This window comes from Salminus brasiliensis, chromosome 12 (assembly GCF_030463535.1).
Source record: "Salminus brasiliensis chromosome 12, fSalBra1.hap2, whole genome shotgun sequence".
NCBI lineage: Eukaryota > Metazoa > Chordata > Actinopteri > Characiformes > Bryconidae > Salminus > Salminus brasiliensis.
In genome coordinates this window covers 30,021,505-30,044,677 of record NC_132889.1, presented here as the reverse complement: position 1 = coordinate 30,044,677, position 23,173 = coordinate 30,021,505, and the positions used below count along the sequence as shown (strand labels likewise).

The 23,173-nt window shown below is 38.8% G+C and overlaps 1 protein-coding gene across 2 annotated transcripts; it reads left to right on the top strand.

Moving 5' to 3' along the window:
* Positions 1-99: 99 nt before the first annotated feature.
* Positions 100-22,153, top strand: syngr1a (synaptogyrin 1a). Of its 2 annotated transcripts, none has more exons than XM_072694485.1 (4): positions 100-536; positions 13,279-13,516; positions 14,510-14,655; positions 15,709-18,752. In XM_072694485.1, exons 1-4 carry the CDS (start codon positions 441-443, stop codon positions 15,808-15,810), a joined length of 582 nt encoding a protein of 193 aa, XP_072550586.1. In that variant the 5' UTR covers positions 100-440; the 3' UTR covers positions 15,811-18,752. The 2 variants fall into 2 exon arrangements, with proteins under 2 accessions (XP_072550586.1, XP_072550585.1); XM_072694484.1 differs by lacking the exon at positions 15,709-18,752 and adding an exon at positions 18,759-22,153 and having other exon boundaries at positions 107-536.
* Positions 22,154-23,173: the final 1,020 nt, after the last annotated feature.

Sequence of the window (23,173 nt, the reverse complement as noted above, 5' to 3'; positions counted from 1 at the left end):
AGTGAGAGAGAGAGAGAGAGAGAGAGAGAGTGAGAGAGAGAGAGTGAGAGAGAGAGAGAGAGAGCACGAGAGCGCGCGCGAGAGAGAGAGAGAGCACGAGAGCGCGAGAGAGAGAGAGAGAGAGAGAGAGAGAGAGAGAGAGAGAGAGAGAGAGAGAGAGAGAGAGAGCGCGAGGGAGAGAGAGAGCGAGAGAGAGAGAGAGAGAGAGAGAGAGAGAGAGAGCGCGAGAGAGAGAGAGAGAGAGAGAGAGACCACCGGCTCTGAGGTAAAAACCGAGCCCGTAAGGAGAAGAGAGGACGGGAGAGAAGGGTGAAGGCGACCGTTCCGCGAGAAGACGACGGTTGCTTTTCATCTCCAAGGTCAACCGGCCGCACCGCGACCGTTAAACCGCACAGAAACCCTCCCAGAAACGGAGAGGTGACGGACCAGCGCCACCGAGGATGGACCAGGCGTACGGGGCGGGCAAGGCTGGAGGTGCCTTCGACCCACTGGCCTTCATTAAGCAGCCGCAGACGATTCTTCGCATCGTGTCTTGGGTGAGTAACGGTTGCTCGCTAACTTTTCAAGGCGTTGTCGTTAAGCTAGCTATAGCTAGCCAACCGCCGCTGACCGTTAATTCTGTCAAGCTGACCCACGAGCTTAGCGGTGTGATGTTTAGCTAGCTAGCGTTACGGTGCCGAGACCGTTAATGCTAGCTACATTTACCTACCTCAGCCAGTCCAGTTTGGCCACTGAAAACTAGTGTCAGGGGTCTTTAATCGAGGCTGTCCGGGGTCTGGTGAAGATGCAGGGCGGTGGAAGTTTCCATGAGTCCATGGAGTCCATGAGGCTGGGCTTTTGCTTGTGTGTAATGGGACAAGTTCAGTGTTCACCCCTCTTTTGAGAGCCCTTTCTCTTCGTGGTTGTAGTGTAAAGAAGCTGTACAGCGCACTGAAGCCAGGGCTGGGCAATAGGACGGTATTGTATCGATATTGTGATTATATTGAGATTATCGCGGTTATCGCGATACTGAATATTTCATGGACGATATTATTGGTGCTTAATAAACACGGATCAACTGCACGTTTCATTACAGACAGTGTGGTTAAATGAAGTTCAGCAGATGTTGAATAAAGTCACTGTACTCAGCACGGGAGAGTATCTCAATAGTAGTTTTTATGAATCGGTAATTGTAAACGCTAATGTATTTAGTCTGTGATTACATGTATCGTGATAAATATTGTGTATTGTGAAAATGGCTTTGGATATCGTGACATTACGCAGTTCGTCCCCCAACAGCGGCCCTCCCCGATATCGGCCCCTGCCGTGTATTGCGCATTACGCTCTTTCTCTTTGCCAATCTCTTGGATGAAATTCCACAATGTAAGCTCCCTCCTTAGAGAGGCATTCAACTTTATTCTTAATATTTAAACATCGCTAACGAAGTGCCCGATACTACAGACAGGCCATTGTTAGGGGACTATGAGTCCTATTTTAGCGATCTTTAGGCAAGCCGTCAACCTCAATTTAGGGCGTGTCAGTGTGTCTTTGCTATCTAACAGCAGGAAAAGTATGTGCAGCTCGAATCACGCAAAAAGGTTAGAGCGCCAGGCTGTCGATAACAGGGTTGTGGGTTCGATTCCCGGGCTCGGCAAGCTGCCACTGTTGGGCCCTTGAGCAAGGCCCTTTACCCTCTCTGCTCCCCGGGCGCTGGAGTTGGCTGCCCACTGCTCTGGGAGTGTGTATACTCACTGCCCCTTGTTCACTACCACAGATGGGTTAAATGTGGAGGACACATTTCGCTGTACAATGACAAATACATGCACCTTTACCTTTACTAAGTCTCTTAATTAATCATGGCAATTTTGGGCGTAACGCGCATTAAACCAATCAGTATGTCACTCACTAGCCATTCCCTTTAAAAGCCAGGTGTGGCCTGACTTTGGCAGATTGCTATTTCAGTGGCGCATCGTGCACTGCCTGGAAAGGCTTGCTGAAGTGGTGTAGCGCGTCGCCTCTAGAATATTGTTATTTTATTTTGTATTCTGTTTGTTGTTGATGTAAAAGTTTGCATAGCTGCTAACTGGCTCTCGCTATGGGTCTGAGTGCTGCTGGGTGTCCATGTGGCTATACATGCAATGGGCACGCAATTCACTGCCAAGATAGCAATGAGCTAGTGAGCTACTACACCACGTGAGACTGGGGTTTGATTCCCGGTCTGGGTGACTATGCTGCGCTACACCAATAGTCCTTGGGCAAGACTCCTAACACTAGGTTGGCCCTCCTCTGTAATATGAGTAACCTTGTAAGTCACGCTGGATAAGAGCATCAGCTAAATGCCCTAAATGTAAATGTCTGACTGTTGTTGTCTGCCTAGGTTGTTTTCAGTAAGTGACACCTGTTTTCTGTTGCCAAGATAGCAATACGGCAGAAATTTACTTGCACACACCTCATTTAAAGGCCCTCACCCATGTCGGCGTAGTTGAATTCCCAAGCACCGCTGCTATTTAACTGCAGTGAACCAGGAATACACTGGACTTCATTACCAATAATATATGTTCAAATGTTTGAAGCTTGTGTCCCTATAGAGATATACTGCTAATAGAATAGGACTCTCTGAAGCAGATAAATGAACATGAACCTACTGGTACCATGCCTAATGCCAGCATTGAGCTGTGGAGCAGTGTAACTGTGCTCTCTGTAATGTGGGTTGGTGCTCCATCCGAAACTTTTGGGATGAGTTGGGGAGTTGGGAATGAGGTGGATTGGTGATCATCCAACAGTCTAACTTTACTAATGCTCTTGTTGTGGAACGCAATCAAATCCTCACAGCAATGCTCCAAAATCCTTCCCTGGAAAGCTTTCCCTGGACAGTAGAGTATTGAAAGCAGGATAAACTCTTTTTTTAAATCCTTGATTTTGGAAGAAATAACGAATGAGCAGATGCCTCAATAATTATGTCCATGTAGTTTTTATATACTGTATATATTAGCCTACACTGTTAGCATACTTAAACATTGGGCTGATGTTTTATTTTGTCTGACTTTGGGATTAAATTTTTTATATTTTATAATTTGATATTTGTTCATTATGTATTATTGTTATGTATTATTTTAGGTAATTTATGCCAATATTTGTTTTTGTAGCTCTAAATCAGCCCAGTTATTATTATTATTAGGCCACTTGAAAGCTGACTGTGTGCAGTCGGCCCCCTGTCCAAAACATGGCAAAGCTGCCTGAAGTGGGCATCTGCTGCTCATATAAAACCAAAAACTTTGGCTCATCTCTTGCACCTTCTGCTCTCTGTGTGTGTGCTCCTGTGTGTTGCACCAGATGCCCCCAGTTTGATGGAAAACATGAATATTCAGATGCTGTGGGGGCGTCCCCACATTCAGCCAGACCCATAAAAATGGTTTTGATATTGCATATCATTTCGTATTTCATGTAGGATTTTCTCTTGGTTTCTAAGGTTAAGGTTAGTGTTACGTTAGACATACCTCAACGAGTAGAGCTGCATTTATGTACTGTAACTCACAGGCAATGAAAACACTCCACAGAGGCAGGAATACAAACTTGTGTGTTTGTGTTACAGAGGAACAATCTGCTGAATGTTGCATCTGGTATTTGAACACATGGTGAGAGGTTGGGAAAGGGAGATTACCGATGGGGGTTGAAGTGGAGTGAGCGCGCGAGAGAAAGGAGGGTGGGGGAAGGGAAGGCAGGTGGGTTTGGAGGTGGTCTACAACTAGTCTACTGTGTGTCCTGTCATTCTTTTATTTCTTATTTGATTTTTGTGTGAACAATATTTTTACATAGATGGAAATTGTCTGAACACTCTGATCTTTAGGTGTTTGTTATGTAAGGTTACTTACCAAATACTGTGTAATAATAGTGTCTAGATTATCATGTGTCCAGTGTCCTGATTGTTTTGAGTATGGGCCATTCTCACATAACTGAGTGATAATCATCATTCTGATAAACAAGATTCATATTATTTAGTGCATCAACGAGAGATTTTTTCTAGTGTCATTACTGATATGTATTTTTTTGTTTGTTTGTTTTTTGATTAGAAAAACTGTTGAATCACTAAACTTACATTTTTATCTAGTAAACTCTTAAGACAGTGAATTAAAACAACAAAACATAAAGGAGAAAAATCCATGGAGACATCAGTCCAGTTTTTTGGGCCACATTTCCCGATTTGAATGTCTAAAGCGATCCACATAATATAAGTATGATCATTTGTTTTACTGTGACGTAATACTGAAGGGAAATGTTTGCATTTAGATGCGTTAATAACATGCAACAATATGTTTGAACACACCCTTATTAAAGTGGGCAGAAATGTTGAACCATTTGACTGACAGGTGCTTCTTGTTGTCTAGTTGCCTTGTTTGATTGATTATTTGAACAGTTAATAGCTTAAAATGCATATTTTTAGTCTAAGCCCTGGATTTGCATGTGACAACTACATTTATTGTTAAGAAGGATAAACCAACTTGAACTGCTAATGGAAGAAAAGCCAGCCATTGGACAAGTGTGGAGCATGGCTAGCACAACAAGTTTGAAAATCTTGGAAAATAAATTAACCACTTGTCTCTTTATCATTTTGGAAGTCAAAGACCCAAGAATAAAAAGACTAACCAAGTCAATTACTAGACCTTAACCAAACTGAGCAAGCACCTCACCTCCTGTAGAAGAGACTAAGGAGAGAACCCCAAAAACAAGCAACAGCTGATAGAAGGAGAGCATCAAAAAAGGAGGAGGTAGCAGTTTGGAGATGACTGGGTTGCCAGGTTGATGCAATTATTTATTTACTTTAAGACGATATCCCTATATATGTCCCTGTACCACCTAAAATGCATCATCAGAGGCACTGTGTCCTAAGTTGTTTGACACATCTTGATGTAAATATTGTGAAAAGGCTGAAATATGCCTTGAAAGAGACCCTACGTAATGATAAACAAGTCATGAATGTGCTGTGATTTCATTTTTCTCATTTCCTAGTGGATAAGCCTGCTGAAAAAAGACAAAATATAGTGGAGCAGTGGTAAAAAAGTGGTAACAAGATCATGCTTCTCCTTCCACAAAAATATGCCTGGACTGGACATTGGTAAAAAAAACAAAACTCAGTTTTGTCAGTTTGTTGATAATGAGAATTTTTATAAATGGTATGTAAATCAATTATTAAACCAGGCAACATTGTTTATATATATATAAAAAAGTGTACGTGTAAGGTGAAAAGCATGTGCTGATTGGCTACCTGTATACCATATACCATGTATATTGTCAGATGTGTGTGAATGTGCACCCGCACATTTTCACACATACACAGATGCAGAGCTATAATTTGAGTCACCTGGGTTATGGAAAACTATAAAAAGAGACTGAAACATCAAGTATATTCCTATTCATATGTTTACCTTCTTAAAACTGTAGTCTGAGACACAGAAAAGTGGTGTTCACCAGCATCTTGCTCATGTTGCTGAGTGCAAATCACTGAGCAAGTGTCCCAGTACTTTTGTCCATATAGGGTATATTAAAATAAATGCAGAAACAGAGTTAGGAAATCATTTTTATAAAGGAGGATAAATGAAAAGGCAGAAATGGCTGTTTTTCTGCCACCACATTTAAGGGTTAATGGGCAAGCAGGCATTACCAGGTAAGGAGTGAGTCATGCCAGCTCATTGTGCAAGCTTAGCCTCTCCTCTCCTCCAGCCAGGGATGCTCTGATAATGTTTTTGGGTACATAGGGTACATAAGTAACTGGTCTACTGTTTGGTAGCTTGTGTAACAATACAAGCAAATGTTTATGTGTTTAATCCAAAGAAGCATTTGTGAAAAGGTTCGTGCTGTTTTGGGCCTTGCTTTGTTTATACATTGTCACAGAGTCGCTCAGAGCTTACTCCAGCCTCATGGGTGAGTTCCCATTGTATATCAGTGGAGGAACACTGTATGTTTTAAGAGACACCAACTGTTGATGAGTCTGCATGGGTGTGTGTGTGTATAAGTGTATGGGGATATGCTGGACCTTATCTGCGAGATAAAAGAGAGGTGTGTCCATCCTTTCATGACTCTGATTGGAGGAAGAGCTGCTGTGTTGGCATGACAACCATCCTACATCACTGCATGGATGCTTGGGTAGTAACAGGCCTTTGGAGAAAAGGAGTCAGGTGCTTTCTAAATGGAAAGAAAGAGACACACAGTTGTATGCAAATGTTTGGGCTGGGAGATCGGACAAATGTCTAGTCCGGGTGTTTGAATGCCAAGTCCAAGAATATCTTTTGTTGATTAAGTGTAAATAAATAAATAAGTCCTCTACATGAAACAGATTTAAATATAGCGATTTTGTCTTCAGATTTTTTCAATATGTTACATTTAGCAAATGAAAACACCCATATTGTCACTTAATAATTAAACAAAACATGTAAAAACATGTAATTTAACCAAGCTCAAAACATGTCTGCTTCCCTTCCACAAAATGGTAAGAACTTACATATATACCCTGTAGGAATGTTGGGTTAGCATAGCCAGCTACTATATGATCAGTGCCCACAGCAGTAGGCTATTTCAGACTGCATATCCTTCGAAAATGTTAAGACCACAAACCATTTGATACAAAATAATTCTACACAAAGATAAGAAACAAACAAAAGGTAATACTGTGTCCATGAGTTTGTGATTTATACGTGGTAAGGTAGTAATAAAACATTTATTTTGTTCTGTATTTAAATATAAATAATGAAACTCTTGTATTTAGTATGACCTTATTATTATGTTTCCTTATTATTTAGTAGGGATGTGCAAATGTAAATGACTCATCAAGGACTGTTGTGAGCAGTTTTCAACACATACCACTGTGAAATGTAACCACACCACATCACAGTGCACAATATTTTATGCAGTATGTGGACACATAGATAAAATGTGGTGTAGTGGCACATTCTTAAAAACCATACCATACTTAGTACAGCGATTTCTCTGCAAAATGGGCAGTAGGTCAGTGCTCTGTAATCACTGACAATATCCATGATATGCAGAGTATATTGGGTATCACAATAACAAAATGTATCTCAATATGATAGTTTAACACTAAAAAGAATAAGTCTGTATCTTTGCATGAAGCTACCTTAACTGTGATGAGTGATAAATGGTAGTATATTATTTATGTTTCTAGACGTGTGCACCTCAATATAAACTTAACATCTATGCTTCCTCTCCATTGTTGTTGTGTCAACAGTGAAAAATAGCAAAAGTAGACATACAAAGATTTTGTGACAGCAATGATAATAAAATAATGATTGTCATGAAACTTCACAACTTCTACCCTAGACAGTATTCACCCGTGACATTATTTTGGTGTCCAAAAACAGGGCTTTTATTTTAACTGATAAGTGTGATGACATTAACCAGTTAGCAGCCAGAACAAAAGCTAAAGTTGGATTCTAATTCTAACTCTCCATCCCACCATCAATAGTGCCGCAGTTACATTGTGTACATTTCAACAGCAGAACGCAACTTTTGCATTATTTAAGGTGAAATGGAAAGTTTGGGGCAGAGGAAAAAGTTTTTAACCGACGCAGAAACAACAAGCATTTCATAGACAAGCAGTTAAAAGAGTGTGTTAGTCTATTTTCTGCTGTTTCTGTCAACAAAGATATTTTATTCCATTGTATCCATCCTCCCATCCTGTTACTTTGGGGATACGCCTGGTTAGAAACCAAACTATGATGGAAATGCTCTGTTCTACCAGCGAGAGAACCATGCTCCTTTCTTTAGTTCTAAACCAGCTCTTAACAGCATATTTATAACCGAGGAGGAGGCTAATGCTAATGCACACACACTGAAACACAAAGTGATTTGACTGCAGAGTTGTGAAGGGACTTGAAGCTAAATGGTCAGGTAGGTCAGTCAGACTGGATTGTAAGTTATTAAAACACTGTAGAGTTTAAAAGTCGTTTAAAAAGTTGCTACCAAACAAAGCAGTAAAAGCAGTTTACTGTTGTTTACTGTTCTGCCCATCTTACCTAAGTTGTGAGACTGTAATATTTATAGAAACAAAGATCAGCCGATAGCCTGCATTAAGAGACCTGGATCAGATCAGGGAGTAAAAAACCTTGATTGGGACATTCCTGGTTTTGATAGCTGATGAATTAGATGAGGTAGGGAAGGAAAATACAGACATATCCATGGGTTGCCCAGGACTGTGAGTGACAAGCACAGAAATAATATATATAGGTGATTTAAGGTTGGAATAAAAGACAAAAGTAGAAGCAAAGGATTTAATATTCTGCTGTAATTGTTACATTTACTGCAATCATCAGTTAGTATTAATCCTCAATGGTGAATGTCCTGGCTGATCACTCTGTCATTCGGAAAGATTAAAAGGTCTAGTCCTCACTCTACAAAATTGCAAGAGATTGTAATAGGTCAAAGTAAAGTAGTTGAATTTCCCGGAGGTTACTGTGTTGTTGCAATTCGACGGCCTTTCGTTCAGTTGTTTATAGGTACATTATGCGTCTTTTTAAGTACACACCAATTGTAAACTTTCTGTATATCACTGTGCTTAGATGTTCTATAGGTGAAAAGTAAGAGTGCCTCAAATTATGATTATGTATCCAAGTAATTATATTTTAATTGTGTGATTATTATGTAATCTGTGGTTCAGCAAATCGCTGTAAATCAGTTTAGATTTTGACATTTTCCAAATGATTGATGGGCTTATTCTCTTTAAAGACCTTAGACTAAATCTAAATCTCCTGTATTTAAGCAGATGTTTGAGCAGGCAAAGGAATAGAAGTGGTCTTCACCCCCAGTCCCATGACTCATGTCTCTCTCTCTCTCTCTCTCTCTCTTTACGCACAAAGTCAGGGAGATTAAAAGGAAGGATTGTGGGGGAAGGGGTGGATGAAGTGGTCAGGCATTCCCTGTACAAACTGAGCGAGAGAGATGTTAAGACACAGAGTAAGACTGTCGCTTCCTAGAAGAAGGAGAATCCTGTTTTACTGGAGTGAAGGCAGTGAGGTTCCAGACATGAGGAGGGCTTTATTTTAGTCGTGAAAATTACATGCAACTCTAAGAAGCTCATATAAGCGCAAATACATTTGTTTTGGTGAACTATTTCTATTTCTATACTATAACTATTTTTGTGGACAGAACCTATTCTATCCATAGTTTACTTGATGGACCATAGATGAGAGTTTGACCACAAAGCCACATAGTGTTTAGATTATAGATAAAGAGTTAAATGTCATACGTTTAAGCTTTGCTTATATATCCTTGTTAGCCTTATTATCTTGCTGTGTTTCATTGCTTGTGTAATCTGCAGATCCCTTTTTGTTCTTGCACATTTGAACCCACACATTCCTTTTTTAATCTGTCGAGCAGCAAGGGTCCATTTAGTTGAGTCTTATGAACAGGTCTGATTGATTTATTAGTGGGAGTGCTATGGTTACCACTGCCCTGATTGAATGACTCACCAGAAGGAAAATCACCTAATACCATTCACATGAACCCAATAGGTCAACTCACTGACCATGGAAATAACAACTGTGAATGGTGTGCAAAGTAATAGCTTGATTGAGAAAATGGCAGATTCTTTACCTATATACAGTTGTAGTTGGACGTTTATGTACACTTATCATGGACATGAATGCCATGGCAATATTTTACCTTCAGTAATTTCTTAGAACTGGGCAAAATGAAAATAAACACAATAGAAAAGGATTGTGTGCCTGGTGGGGTGTCTGAAATCAACACAGTCATAATTATGTATACAGGGCCTTTTAATTTCCTGTTAGTGATCATGATTGACTACAGCTGGTAGCTTCACTGAGCCCACATACAAATGTTTTTGGATAGCAATTATAGAATGATCATATCTACATATCTAAGTCAGGAATGTCTCTTTAAGCCATTTCTAAAGAACTGTAGATTTCAAGATCACCAGAATAAAGATCACCAGCTATTGGGAGGTCTAGCTACTTTGAAGAGGTCTGGAAAAAGACGCAAACTGTCCCCCTTATCTGAGTAAAGAAATGGTCTTGAATGGTCAGAAACAACCCAAGAACCACCAAAGCACAAGCTCGCCATAAACTGGAAGCTGATAGCACACCAGTGTCACTGTCTACAGTCCAAAAGTTTTACATGAAAGTTGGCAGCTGACCAACTGGACAAAAAATGCTTTCTGGAGGATATCTTTATGTATAGATGAGACAAAGATTCAGTTGTTTGGCCACAATGAGGTATTCAATTACAAGAACACTGTAGAAGCTGTTAAGCATGGTGGCAGTAGCATTATGCTCTGGGGTTGTTTTGCTATTATTATTATTCCAGTGGAATAATGAAAAAGGAACAGGACAGGGCAGTTACCCCATGCACACATTAAAGGTGGCTGTGGATGGATAAAGCAAGTTAACAATAAGCTCTGGGTATGGCTTTTCCTAAAGTTCCCAGTTATGTGGATCAGTAGGTATTTACATAAAAATGTTGGCTATTCGAATATTACTACTTACTGCGTTTGAACAGCTTCTCACTTCACTTTCTGGAAAAATGCACCACAATCAAATTCCAAAATAGTTCTCATAGATTCGGTCTTTTGCATAACGCACATACACACAGAGCCTGAAAGATGGAGCATGAAAAGGCTCTGCTGCTGATGATCACAAGATCAGGACCCCACGTGCTGCCTGTTACAATGCCTGCTTTCATGTGCTCATGGGATACAGAGGCCTTGTGATCTGGGCAGCTAATTAAGGAGATGCCAGACGGCTATACTCAGACAAGCTGCATAAAGTTTCGGCCGCTGGTTCACAGTTGTAACAGCCTTTCTCATCAAACACGCTTACAGCTGTTCGGGTGGGACTTGCTCATCTCATGGGAATCACTGAATTGTGCAGGGCTGTGACTCCCTAGGAATGCTTTGCGCTCTCCTGACCTAGATATGTATGTTTTAGTGTGAAATCTTAGGGCTGTCTATCTCTTCATACAAATACAAAACGGGATCAGAGTTGAATTTTCACACTGACACAATTACTTTCTTAGGTCAAAGTTGTGCATAGCAACGTTTAGATGGTCTTTTACAGTCTTTTATTGCTTATTCTTTCCAGAGTCAATGCAAACAACAAATAAGAGGCATATTTAAGTCTAAATTAAATTGACTGTACAAAATAAAGGAGCTATGTAGAGTTTCCTTTGTAGTCACACACACATTCTAAGCAAATGCAGTGGCCAGATGTGAAAAACCTGGGGTTTGCCAAAGCTAGTCTCTCCAAAAGATGGGTGGTTAGGCCCCTGCTGACAAACAAGTTGATCAGAATACAGGCTCTCTCACTGTCAAGCCCTATTTGGAAAGGATTAGTTTTACGTATAGAGGTGTGGTAATGTAATTATTACCATAGTTTATTACCATATTGTCATAGTAATTTAGTTCTTTCTAAATGTGTGATGCCAGTCATTTATACAGACTGTAGAGTCTTACCTGCTGTAAAATAAGCTGTAAAATGAACCTCAGGTTATATGAACCCAGTATGAATAGACAGGTAAGTAAATATTCTTTCAGATCCTGTACAAAATGAGTTTTTAGTGGTCTTTCTCAAGTATGTATGCGCTCGAGGAGGCATTTAGTTGTGTAGTGCATAGTACACTGTGGGGACCTTGGGCCATTCAAGTCTGAGGCATATCATTGTGCAGTGTAGCTTATAGTCTGCATACATGTGATGAACGTGTAGCTGACAGTGCATACCATACACAAGTGCAACACAATACAAGTGCGGACAGACAACACAACACAGTACAGACAGAGGATAATATATAATTGGCGGTAGTGTGCAAATTATGCAGTGTGTAATAAATATTGAGTCCAGTGAGGTAGTAAAGTTATTAGTGCAAATGCTTTGTGCATGAAGCAGAAAAGACATCAGTTCAGAAGTTGAGTTGAGTTCAGAAGTCTGATGGCTTGGGGGAAAAAGCTATTGCAGAGTCTGGTCGTGTTGGACCGGATGCTGCGGTACCTTCTTCTTGATGGCAGGAGGGAGAACAGTCTGTGTGAAGGGTGGGTGGAGTCATCCACAATGCTAGTTGCTTTGCGGATGCAGCGGGCAGTGTAAATGTCCATGACGGAGGGGAGAGAGACTCCGATGATCCTCTCAGCTGTCCTCACAATGCGTTGGAGGGTCTTGCGGTCAGAGGCTGTGCAGGTCCCAAACCAGGCAGTGATGCAGCTGCTTAGGATGCTCTCTATGGTCCCTCTATAGAAGAGGGTGAGGATGGGTGGAGGGAGACGGGCCTTTCTATGATCACACAAAGTGACAGTGAGTACATGTGCCTGGAGCGGTAGAACAGAGAGGGTTAAATGCCTTGCTCAAAGGCCCAACAGTGGCAGCTTGTCGAGCCCAGGTATCAAATGTCACACAGTAAATACTCCTATATAGTGAAAGAAGAGATTAACAATCAAAACACGCTTTAATCATTGCTGTGTACATCACCTACACTACATGTCCAAATGTTTGTGGATACTGCTTCTAATGAAAGCATTCAGCTACTTTAAAGTTGCCGCTAATTTCTGATACAGGTGTGCAAATGCACATACACATCTTGTCTAATCCCTGTTCAAATGTACTGCCAATAGGCCTCTGTGGAGCAGATAAACATGAACCTATTGGCACCTAATGCCAGGTGAAATAAAGCCTCCCCAGCATTGAGCTGTGGAGCAGTGGAACTGTGTCCTCTGGAATGATGGTTGGTGATTCATCTAATACTTTTGGGATGAGTTGTGGAGTTAAGGTGGTGTGGTGATCATTCAACATCCTAACCTCACTAACGCTCTTGTCACTAAATACATTCAGATCCTCCCAGCATCACTCCAAAATCTTGTAGAAAGTAGACTTTCATATAGTGTACAAAGATGGTAGATGAAACTTGACCTATAAATATTTTACAAGAAAAAGCAATGCACTAGGCAGTTACTCAGTAGTTTAGTCTGTGAGTTAGGCCAATCTCTTGTTTCCCAGGAAAAAAAAAACACTGCTCTCACTCAAAGAATCTTGTCTTGTTTCGAGGGCTGATAAGGGTCCAGTGATCATATGCATCATGTTTTCAATTCAGTCTTTTTTTTTTTTTTTGCTTAAATGTCGATATGCATGTGACATTTGTGTGTTGCTTAGAATGCAAGAAAAACAATCATTGCCTGTCTGATAGAAAAGTTTGTCTTCTTTGTCTCTCTGTCCCTCATGTTCCTTTTTATTCAATTGCATTTTACACTGTTCATTTTCTCTCTTTCTTTTCCTTAAATACTTTTAGATTTTTTCCATTGTGATCTTCGGCTGCATTGCTAATGAAGGCTATGTGAATCGTCCGGACGAGGTGGAAGAGTTCTGCATCTTCAACCGCAACCAGAATGCCTGTAACTATGGTGTGGCTATGGGCTCACTGGCTTTCCTCAGCTGCATAGCATTCCTGGCCCTGGATGTCTACTTTCCCCAGATCAGTGGAGTCAAAGACCGCAAAAAGGCTGTGCTCGCCGACATCGGCATCTCAGGTGACACATTTGGTATCTTACACGCCACTGCATCACTGTTAGTTTTGTTGTAATATCCTGTTTTGAGAAATTTCCTCTATCCCACAGCAGTACAATAGTAAGACGTTGCTGTTTGTTGAGCCCTCATTTTGCAGACAACATAAAGGTCAAAGCTTGAGGAGAATATTATAACATATAGAAGTCAAACTATACTGCATTATCACTGATGTGTCCCAATTGAAAAGACAGGTCTAGGTCTAGGATTTTGTTAATCTTGATGAAAAGCTGGCACTGTTATTGCTATATTGGGTTGTAGATGCACATCCAAATGGTCTTATGGTTAAGTAGCATCTGTTGAACAGCAGTTCTCTTCTAACAGTTCTAAATATAATTTTTTTTTTATTAATTTATTCTTTTTTGCCATTTTATAAAAGTAAACAACTGTTCCAATTAAAACAGATCCATTTAAAAGGAGGCTGCAGGTTATCAAAGATCTTTGAATTTAGTGTGATCCTGCTGTACGTGTTACTATATTTAACCATGCCAAGGCTTTTCTGAGATTAGAGCAATTAGAAATCTGAAAGTTTGCTAGTGTAAAAAGCCCAAACCTGCCTAAATTAATTAAGATATTTACTCTTAGAGTACAGTTTATTCATACATGCTCTGCAGAAGTGATTATTCTGTTTCTTCTCTTACATTCTTTAAAATCTTTAAATTGTGGCACATAAATTAGGTCTTGCTGCTCTCTATTGGTTTAACCTGAAACTACAGACAAATCTGCTGTACCTGTGAAGATTAAGTTAGATTGGTGGTGTCACGCTGCCCCCTGTGTCAGGGCATGGTACTGATTCTCACTGTACTCAGTGGTATTAGCCCTCCTTCTTACAGAACATTGGTCGCAGATATCTAGCGAATCACAGTCATTTAGGGCCACACCGATTCTTCTTAAACCTGATATCTTTGCTATTTTGTTGCAAATGCAAAAGTAAGTCTCTTTCACTCTGTTTCTCACAGCATTCTGGTCCTTCATATGGTTTGTTGGGTTCTGTTTCCTGACCAACCAGTGGCAAGTGGCCAAGACTGAAGATAACCCCTTAAAAGAAGGTGCAGATGCAGCAAGAGCAGCCATTACCTTCTCCTTCTTCTCCATCTTCACCTGGGTCAGTTCTGACATGACAGGCACACATTGTAATTACAAAATAAACCATGCACTGCCAAATAGTAATGCACTGAAATGACCTGATTAACCCGATTCATCCAGTCCACACAAGTTTTATGTATTATGTAAGCACAATATTCAATGCATCACTTTTCTACCTTGTGGTTGTAGTAGGGATACTAGCTATATACTAGGAGCTAATCAAATAAGACTTAAGATATTAAAACTTTTTTTTGTAATGCAGTTGTACTCTGCTCTTAAAAGCATCTTAAAGGGATTTTCGTTTTCAATACTCTAATTGTGTTCAGAATTAAAATGCACAAACTGCTATTGTATCTGCTGTGGTATTGTATCATATAACTGTTAACAGCATAAAGCTAAAGATTACGACTGCTGAACATGTCCATACTCTTCTATTTCATTAAAAAGTTTATTTAATTGAGTTGTACTCATATACCTGAATTGCTTCCTACAGTGCTGCAATTGTGTCGAGTGCCTGTAACACTATGCTTTCTGTAATTGCTGTATGCTTTGTTGCTTGCTTAATCCTACACTGATTTACCTTCTTGATTCTCAGTATTCACCTGAAACTGGGTTCAGTCTGCTACCTTGAAATGATCTCTTTCTGTATGACTCTTCTAATCTACTCATTTAAACTAACTCAGACTAGGTATCTTAGACTGTATCTTAAGCTTTGCTGTGCTTAAATGTTGTGCTTATTTTTCCATAATCTAAATTATTAAGCTTCATTTCAACTAATCTGTATTCTTTTCCTCTTTATCCTGAACAAACCAACTGACCTCTTCCCTTTTTTTTTTTTTTAGAATAACGTGCATCTGGCTTGCTCTTTCTTCCTGATTAATGCTTTCTAATGTATACTTCTTTTTGTAGCTTGGACCATTTAACATTTTTCTCTTTAACTATTGCAGTCATTTACATTTACATCTGCTCTGGATAAGATGGACAAAGCAGTAACAATGCTAGGAATGAAAAAGTTAATGTTGTAAATGTGACAATAATGAGAACTGCTTTTGGCCCTTTCCTCCTTCTCTAGGGAGCTCTAACTTTGCTGGCCTTGGAACGTCTAAAGAGAGTATCGTTTGAAGAGGAGTACAACAAACTCTTCACCCCTCAAACACCACCCCCCTTTGTTTAACATGCAGCACACTTATAAATGCAACACAGTACAAATCTGCTTATGTTCATCTCTGACATCTATTCTCTCTCTCTTCGTGGCACGTTCCTTATTCACACAGTCTCAGTGTGTTTGCGTTTACTGTCATAGTTAAGAGAGACGACCAAAGCACATGTACACTTTACTGGATCTGATCAGGTCTTTTACCGTGGATCATGTCAAGAGTTAAGTACAATGAATATAAACTATGAAGGAGGAGGAAAATTTCATTCACACAGATTTTGCTGTGCACAGTGTTCCACTGTGTTCAAGAAATGCTGTTTGTAAAGTCACAATCAGGGATCAGTGAAGTAAGTTTCATGAAAATACTTTTAAAAGGTATATGAAACAGCTGTTGTTCAGGATATCATATTGCTGTAGTACAACAGTAAACAAATGTAAATAAAACGGATTAACACTGTAAAATGCTATTTACTCTTGGTTTCTATTGGCTATATACTAACACATTTCTTTAGTGCTTTAGAAATTCTTACCACCACCTCATGGTTCTGAAATCCCTGATTGTGGCTTCATATGCATTAATTGTCATAAACAGGTTAAGGACATTGTCATAAAAGTGTTCACACCTAAAAAGACATTAAACATTTAAGTCATTAAAAACTATACATTGATGTGAGGTGATGTAATAGGACTGTTAACTGATGTTGAACCGACTTGTGATTTGAATTGCAACATATTTGTTCATACACTGGACCAAGTTTCAGAAGAATGTACTTTCTATTATAGGTGTTACAGCCCTGCTTAAGGACAAGTTTTTCTTGTTTTATTCTCACATCTGGCATCTAGAGGGCGCTACTGGATTACGCTATATTGCTGTCATTCTGTGCACACTTGTTATTGTAGGAGTTGAGGCTGTTTTTAAAACACTGTCGCTTCATTTGACATCAGTTTGCGACAAAGGTTTTTATTCTTAGGCATCGTTCCAATCATATTATTGTGCAATCAGTATTGTGCAAAAGTTTGGAATCTCTTTTCAAAAGATAGGAATTAATGTTTATAATATATATATTATAAATATATATATATATATATATATATATATATATATATATGTTATAATTCACTAGCTCTGTGCACCTTATGAATCAGAACCAAAATTCAGATCTTCATCAAGTGCCAGGTGTGCAAGGAATAAATCTTTTTTAAATAATTTTTTTTTTATTTTTTATATATAGTTTTTAGGTTTCTCCTTAGGTTGAAACTCTAGTTGCTCTGTAGACTGCTTAAATGATTGTAGATGAATACATTGACTTCCCCTCAAAATTAAGTACATTTTGGGAAAGTCAACATTTTGGAGATGCAAGTTTTTCATTGGACAGTGACGATATACAGTATTGAAGAGAATTGAGCAGTAAATAAATTCATTTGAATATAAACATTATAAAACATGTTGACAGAGTTGGTCTTACAATGATAAAGAAACAGCAAGAATGAAGTTGCAATGCGTTTATATCCACAGTGCCTCCAATTGTGGTGGTCAAAAGCTTGACAGTAAATGGTTCTAGTTGGAATACTGAATTGAACATCTAGAAATATCTTTGGTGTATTTAAATATACAATGCAAGTTTTTGAATAAAAAATAACACACATGACTGACATGAAAAGTGGTTTCAGACCTTTAAATTGTAGTGTTTTTGTCTGTTACAGATTGTGTATGGTTATTTTATGTATGCTGTTCATGAACTGTTTATGAACATTAACATATTTTGGTGGTTTTATTAAACAGTTTTGTAAATTGCAAGGCACCTGAGAAAATCCATTAATAATATAATTAATATAATCTTGAAATTAAACACTATTTTAGTAGCACTATCAATATTATCATATAAATATAAACACTGTTTTACTAGTAATCGCTTATTATGTATTTTAATGTGCTTTTTTAACCCTGTCCACATTCTTCCTTGTAAAAAGGTCAGTGTTAATTGCTATCATCCAGTTTGACTAATTGGTGCTTTAGTAGGTTGGATTTGGAGGAGTGCTACTGGTGGATTGGCTAGAGCTGTATCTGAAACTGTGCCCTATTCACTATATAGTGTTCCACTTAGGGGTTCCACCGTTTTGTGGGGGAGTCCAAAAACGCAGTGGCGAATTTTCAGTGCACTATAACTGTCCCGCAATACACCGTAATATATAGCGTACAAACGATGTTCACAAAATGGATGTTGAATACCCATAATCCTTTGTGCTGTTTGGTTTAAATATTTGTTTCTCTGAGAAAGACTACCTTTACTACCTTCTCTATTTTTCTCTCTATATTTTTAAAATGTTGGGGAGAGTGAATAAGACACCGTTTCAAACATAGCTTGGGAACATTAAGGAGAGGTCAGGAAGAAAAACTGTGCTTCTGACTAACTCTCAGCTACTTTTGGAGGCCAAAAAATTGTTGCCTTTTTCTGCAATAATTATTTTATGCCAGTGTTTAATGGTGTTTTTACAAGTATAAACAGACATTGGGGCCAGACAAATGCTTTTAAACTATTTGCTTAGGTGCCTAGGGCCTTTACACAGTGCCTGCTTCTTGAGACCAGCGAGGTTGTTTACAGGAACTTGTTAGAAGAACTCCTTAAATGCATAATCGAAGTTGACCTGTGGCTAACATGCTTCATCAGGTGTACTAACAAACTCATTTTTTTTCCTTTCTCTTTCTCTTTCTCTTTACCAAACACCCTACCTCCACCCTCAAATTCATACTTTCATCATCATGCAATGAATAATGTCCACACTCTCATTTCCAATTGTACCTTTGGCCTAAAACACAATCACCTCCTTCTTCCCTCTCCTAACACTGTACTACTCATTACCATGCAACAAATTATCCACTGCAATCCCTTCCATTCATTTGTTGCCCACCACGTTTTTTCCCATGAACCCTTTCTCTGCTGAACCACTCACTTACTCACCTTTAGGCTGGTCTGGCTTTGTTGGGCTTCCAAAAGTACAAGCTTGGAGCAAGTTCCAGTCTCTTCTCCCAGGACTACGCTGACCCGAGCCAGGACCCGTCAGCGGCCCCCGCTGCAGCTTCGGAGTACACAGGCTATACAGGAGACGCGGAGGCTCCAGCCAATATGGATTCCTCTTATTATGGCTCTGCTGGCTACCAGAGCCAGGACTACTAAGGTGCGTTGGAGGGGCCTGGAGGCTATGCCATTGTAGCCTGGCCTGGTTGAGCAGTGATGGGGACTTTACAATTCTAAGAATTTTGGACAATAGGGAACATTGGGTAGCTTTTTCCGGGGTGGAACCAAAGTTAGCTAATCTAAGACCACTGCTGGATACTGTATATTGGGGTTCCATTTTTGCAAGGCAACTATTTAATGTAAAACCTTTTTAAAAATAAAATAATAGGCATTTGCTGTGTTTTGGAGTTTTGTGTGTTTCAACCGTTTGCCTTCAGCTAAAGATAATGGGGGGTGAGGTGGCATCACTGTTGGTTGGTTACTTGTAGTTTACTGTTGCTAAATCTTACAGGAATCATAGATATAATTCTAGCACAGAAATCTTAAATGTATAAATACCTAACATAGGTCAGTTGAGAGTCCTGATTGTCTGTTGTAAACCACAAAAGCAGACTTATTGTTTGAGGTACTGCAATTAATGTGTGCACCAGTAACTTACAAATCCAGGTGCTACTGAAGACCACAATGTTTTGGGTCTACTTAATGTTACTGTCTGTTATCAATGCTTATGTACCATCAGCTAGCTGTGTTCTATGAATTCTATAAACAGAGTTCCTAATTAACCCAGAGTTGTCAGCTATTGCTATCAGAAACTGTACACTGTATCACCTTTCGAAATCACATTTGTTGTGTTCAGCATAAATCTAGTAATATCAAAATAAAATAAATGCACTTTCACAGGTTCTTTATAGAGGGACTCCAACATGAGATTGTGGTGATTATATCCATATCAAATCATATGAATATGGAAGCCCAATTCTGCCAAAAATAAGGCATATATTAGGTCGTACATAATTTGCATATCTTACAGTTTCTTATAATTCATTTATAAATACAGTTTCTATTATGCGATATATGGAGGTAGTATCTTGTAATTTAAATAATATCATAAAAATATATTTATATTACAGCTATGAAGTGGCTGGCCCAAAGAATTATGAAATACTCCAGTATGTGTTATGTTGGAGTTCGTGTCTTCATTTTATATTTTCTCTTTTTCTCTAAATTATGGTTTGTTTAAGGCATCATACATTCATGCCAGGTATCCACATCACCTTGCCTCAGAGTGTAGCAAACTGCAGTGCTTTCCATCAGGTCATTAATACTAAACTTACATGGGAGCATGGATCATCTCAGATGTCTAAGTATGGTGACCCAAGTACCGCATGGTTAGCTACACTATGTGGACAAATGTTTTGGCACCTGCATTTCTCTGAGAATTTGATTGCATTCAGCAACAAGAGTGTTTGTGAGGTCAGGATTTTGGATGGTCACAACCCCACCTCATCCCCAGCTCATCCCAAAAGTATTGGATAGAGCACCATCATTTCAGAGAACAGTTCCACTGTTCCACAGTTCAATGCTGTGGGGCTTTATAGCCCTCTATAGCCCACACCAGTCATTAGGCAAGGTGCCTGTAGGTTCATTTTTATCTGCTATTCTAGTCTATTGACAATACTTCTCTACAGACATATCTGTGTCAGCAGTGGGGGCAACTTAAAGTAGCTGAATGCACTCATTAGAAAGAGTGTCTACAAACATTTGGACGTATAGTGTGTATGCTTTACACATTATTCGCATCTGGCAGAAAATGGTTAGTATAGTCACAGCTGATTTCAGTTCATTTGCGCTATCACCTGCGCATTAATACAAAAAATATATTAAATTATTATTATTTTATATTAAAAATATAAAAATATATGAAAATTACGTTAAGATTATGGTTTGTGAACTGTAAAAATAACTGTACATAAAGGTGGAATACCAATAAATCAGGAATTCCAAGAAGTGTTCAAAGCCTGTAAAATGCTTGTGAAATGTTTGAACCAGACCTATGAATAACATTCTCATTCTGAGATAATGAATATCACTAGTCATAATGAATTGTTAGGTAATATTGAAATGTCATATCTTTAAAGACAGATACAGACAGGAAGTGATGTAATATCAGTTAATGATGTTTATACCATTCATGTGAAGAAAGTAGATTTCAAGCACAGCCCCTAAACTAATTGCAAAGAAAAGAAAGAAAAGATAGGGTTGTCAGTCCCAGCCTTACCATAGCCAATCATTAGTCACATGTTCAAGGAAAAAACTAAAAGTAGTAATGATGTACAACAAGTCTTACCTCTCTGAATACCGAACAAGCTGCCTAAAGCCTCTAATTAGCACATTTACATAACCAGCAGATACATCTGGCTAAAACACGGACTATGCGAGGATCATTGATACTCATTGGCACTACCTTACTTACTATAGCACTTTTACAAGTCATGCAACAACACACCGTACACCTTACAGTCCAGGAACAATGTGAAGTCACCTCTGGAATTGTTGACTGGTGGAATGTGCTAGGTTCCTCTTGTTGTCCTTGAAATTGTGTCATTTTTTTATTATTAGTACTTCAGGAGAACATTTTTGCAGATGCTATTACCGTACATTCTGTGTGCTGGTAGATCTGTGATGCAGAAGTATAGTTTTAAAATGTATTTATTTATTATTATTTTCTTGTTTATTGAAATTTTGATATGTAAGATGTGTATAATGATAATACTAAACCAGCATATTTTTGTTTGAGGACAGAGAAATGTATAATAGAATCAGTTATATAAATGAAACAATATTTATAGATTTATTTACAATCAATAACTTGAAACAGTTTGAATAAGAAGAATATTATCTGATCAGATATTAGACGTTGAAGTGACATACAGTATGTCTCTATGTATTCATGTATTTTGGGTTTAAAGTGCTGTAGTATAAATCTGTGTGATGTTTTCTGAATCAGGAAGCATTCTCTTTTTCTTTTTCTGTGTGGTTCTCTTGTTAGAAATCCTATTTTGGGGCAATACCTTCAAGAAACAGGAATAACAACAAAATAACCAAATGATTCTGCGTACACAATGTATCGGGTGTGTGAGATCTATGTTTTCAACTGTGGAGTTCAGATAAATGTAGTGTTAAAGTGTTGATGTGATGATTAGTGTTGATTAAATTAATCACTACATCGATTTAGGGGTAAATGTGTTTAATTACTTTTCTTGTGTGTTGCATGATGAAGTTCTGAAGTTTAGTAGATGTGCTGGATTGTGTTTGGAGACAATAAACAAACTGATTGACAGCTATTTTTATTCAAAAGCCTTATTTTTCTATTAAAGTCTAAAATACATAAATAAAATACATAAAAAATGATATATATATATATATATATATATATATATATATATATATATATATATATATATATATATATATGAGGCAATCACTGCAATCAAATGATTCCTGTAACTGTCAATGAGACTTCTGCACCTCTCAGCAGGTATTTTGGCCCACTCCTCATGAGCAAACTCCAATTGTCTCAGGTTTGAAGTTGCCTTTTCCATACGGCATGTTTCAGCTCCTTCCAAAGATGCTCAATAGGATTTAGGTCAGGGCTCATAGAAGGCCACTTTAGAATAGTTAGCCATTCACCATTAGCCATGAACATAGAGCTGATGTGCCTTGGCAAAAAGTTAAATTTTTGTCTCATCTGTCCATAGGACATTCTCCCAGAAGCTTAGGGGCTTGTCAACATGTAGATTGGCAAATTCCAGTCTGGCTTTTTTATGAGTCAAACAATGGTGTCCTCCTTGGTCGTCTCCCATGAAGTTCACTTTGGCTCAAACAACGACGGATGGTGCGATCTGACGCTGATGTTCCTTGAGCTTGAAGTTCACCTTTAATCTCCTTAGACGTTTCTGGGCTCTTTTGTTACCATTCGTATTATCCATCTCTTTGATTTGTAATCAATTTTCCTCCTGCGGCCACGTCCAGGGAGGTTGGCTACAGTCCCATGGATCTTAAATTTCTGAATAATATGTACAACTGTAGTCACAGGAACATCAAGCTGCTTGGAGATGGTCTTATAACCGTTACCTTTAACATGCTTGTCTATAACTTTCTTTCTAATCTCCTGAGACTCTTTTCTTCGCTTCCTCTGGTCCATGTTGAGTGTGGTACACACCATGTCACCAATGAGCACAGTGACTACCTGTAGCCCTATATATAGGCCCACTGACTGATTACAAGACTGTAGACACCTGTGATGCTAATTAGTGGACAGATCTTGATTTAACATGTCCCTTTGGTCACATTATTTTCAGGGG

Coding starts and splice junctions, on each gene's coding strand:
- syngr1a (XM_072694484.1), top strand. CDS start 441: ATGGACCAGGCGTACGGGGCGGGCAAGGCTGGAGGTGCCTTCGACCCA. Junction 537..13,278: donor TTCTTCGCATCGTGTCTTGG/GTGAGTAACGGT, acceptor AAATACTTTTAG/ATTTTTTCCATTGTGATCTT. Junction 13,517..14,509: donor CGCCGACATCGGCATCTCAG/GTGACACATTTG, acceptor TGTTTCTCACAG/CATTCTGGTCCTTCATATGG.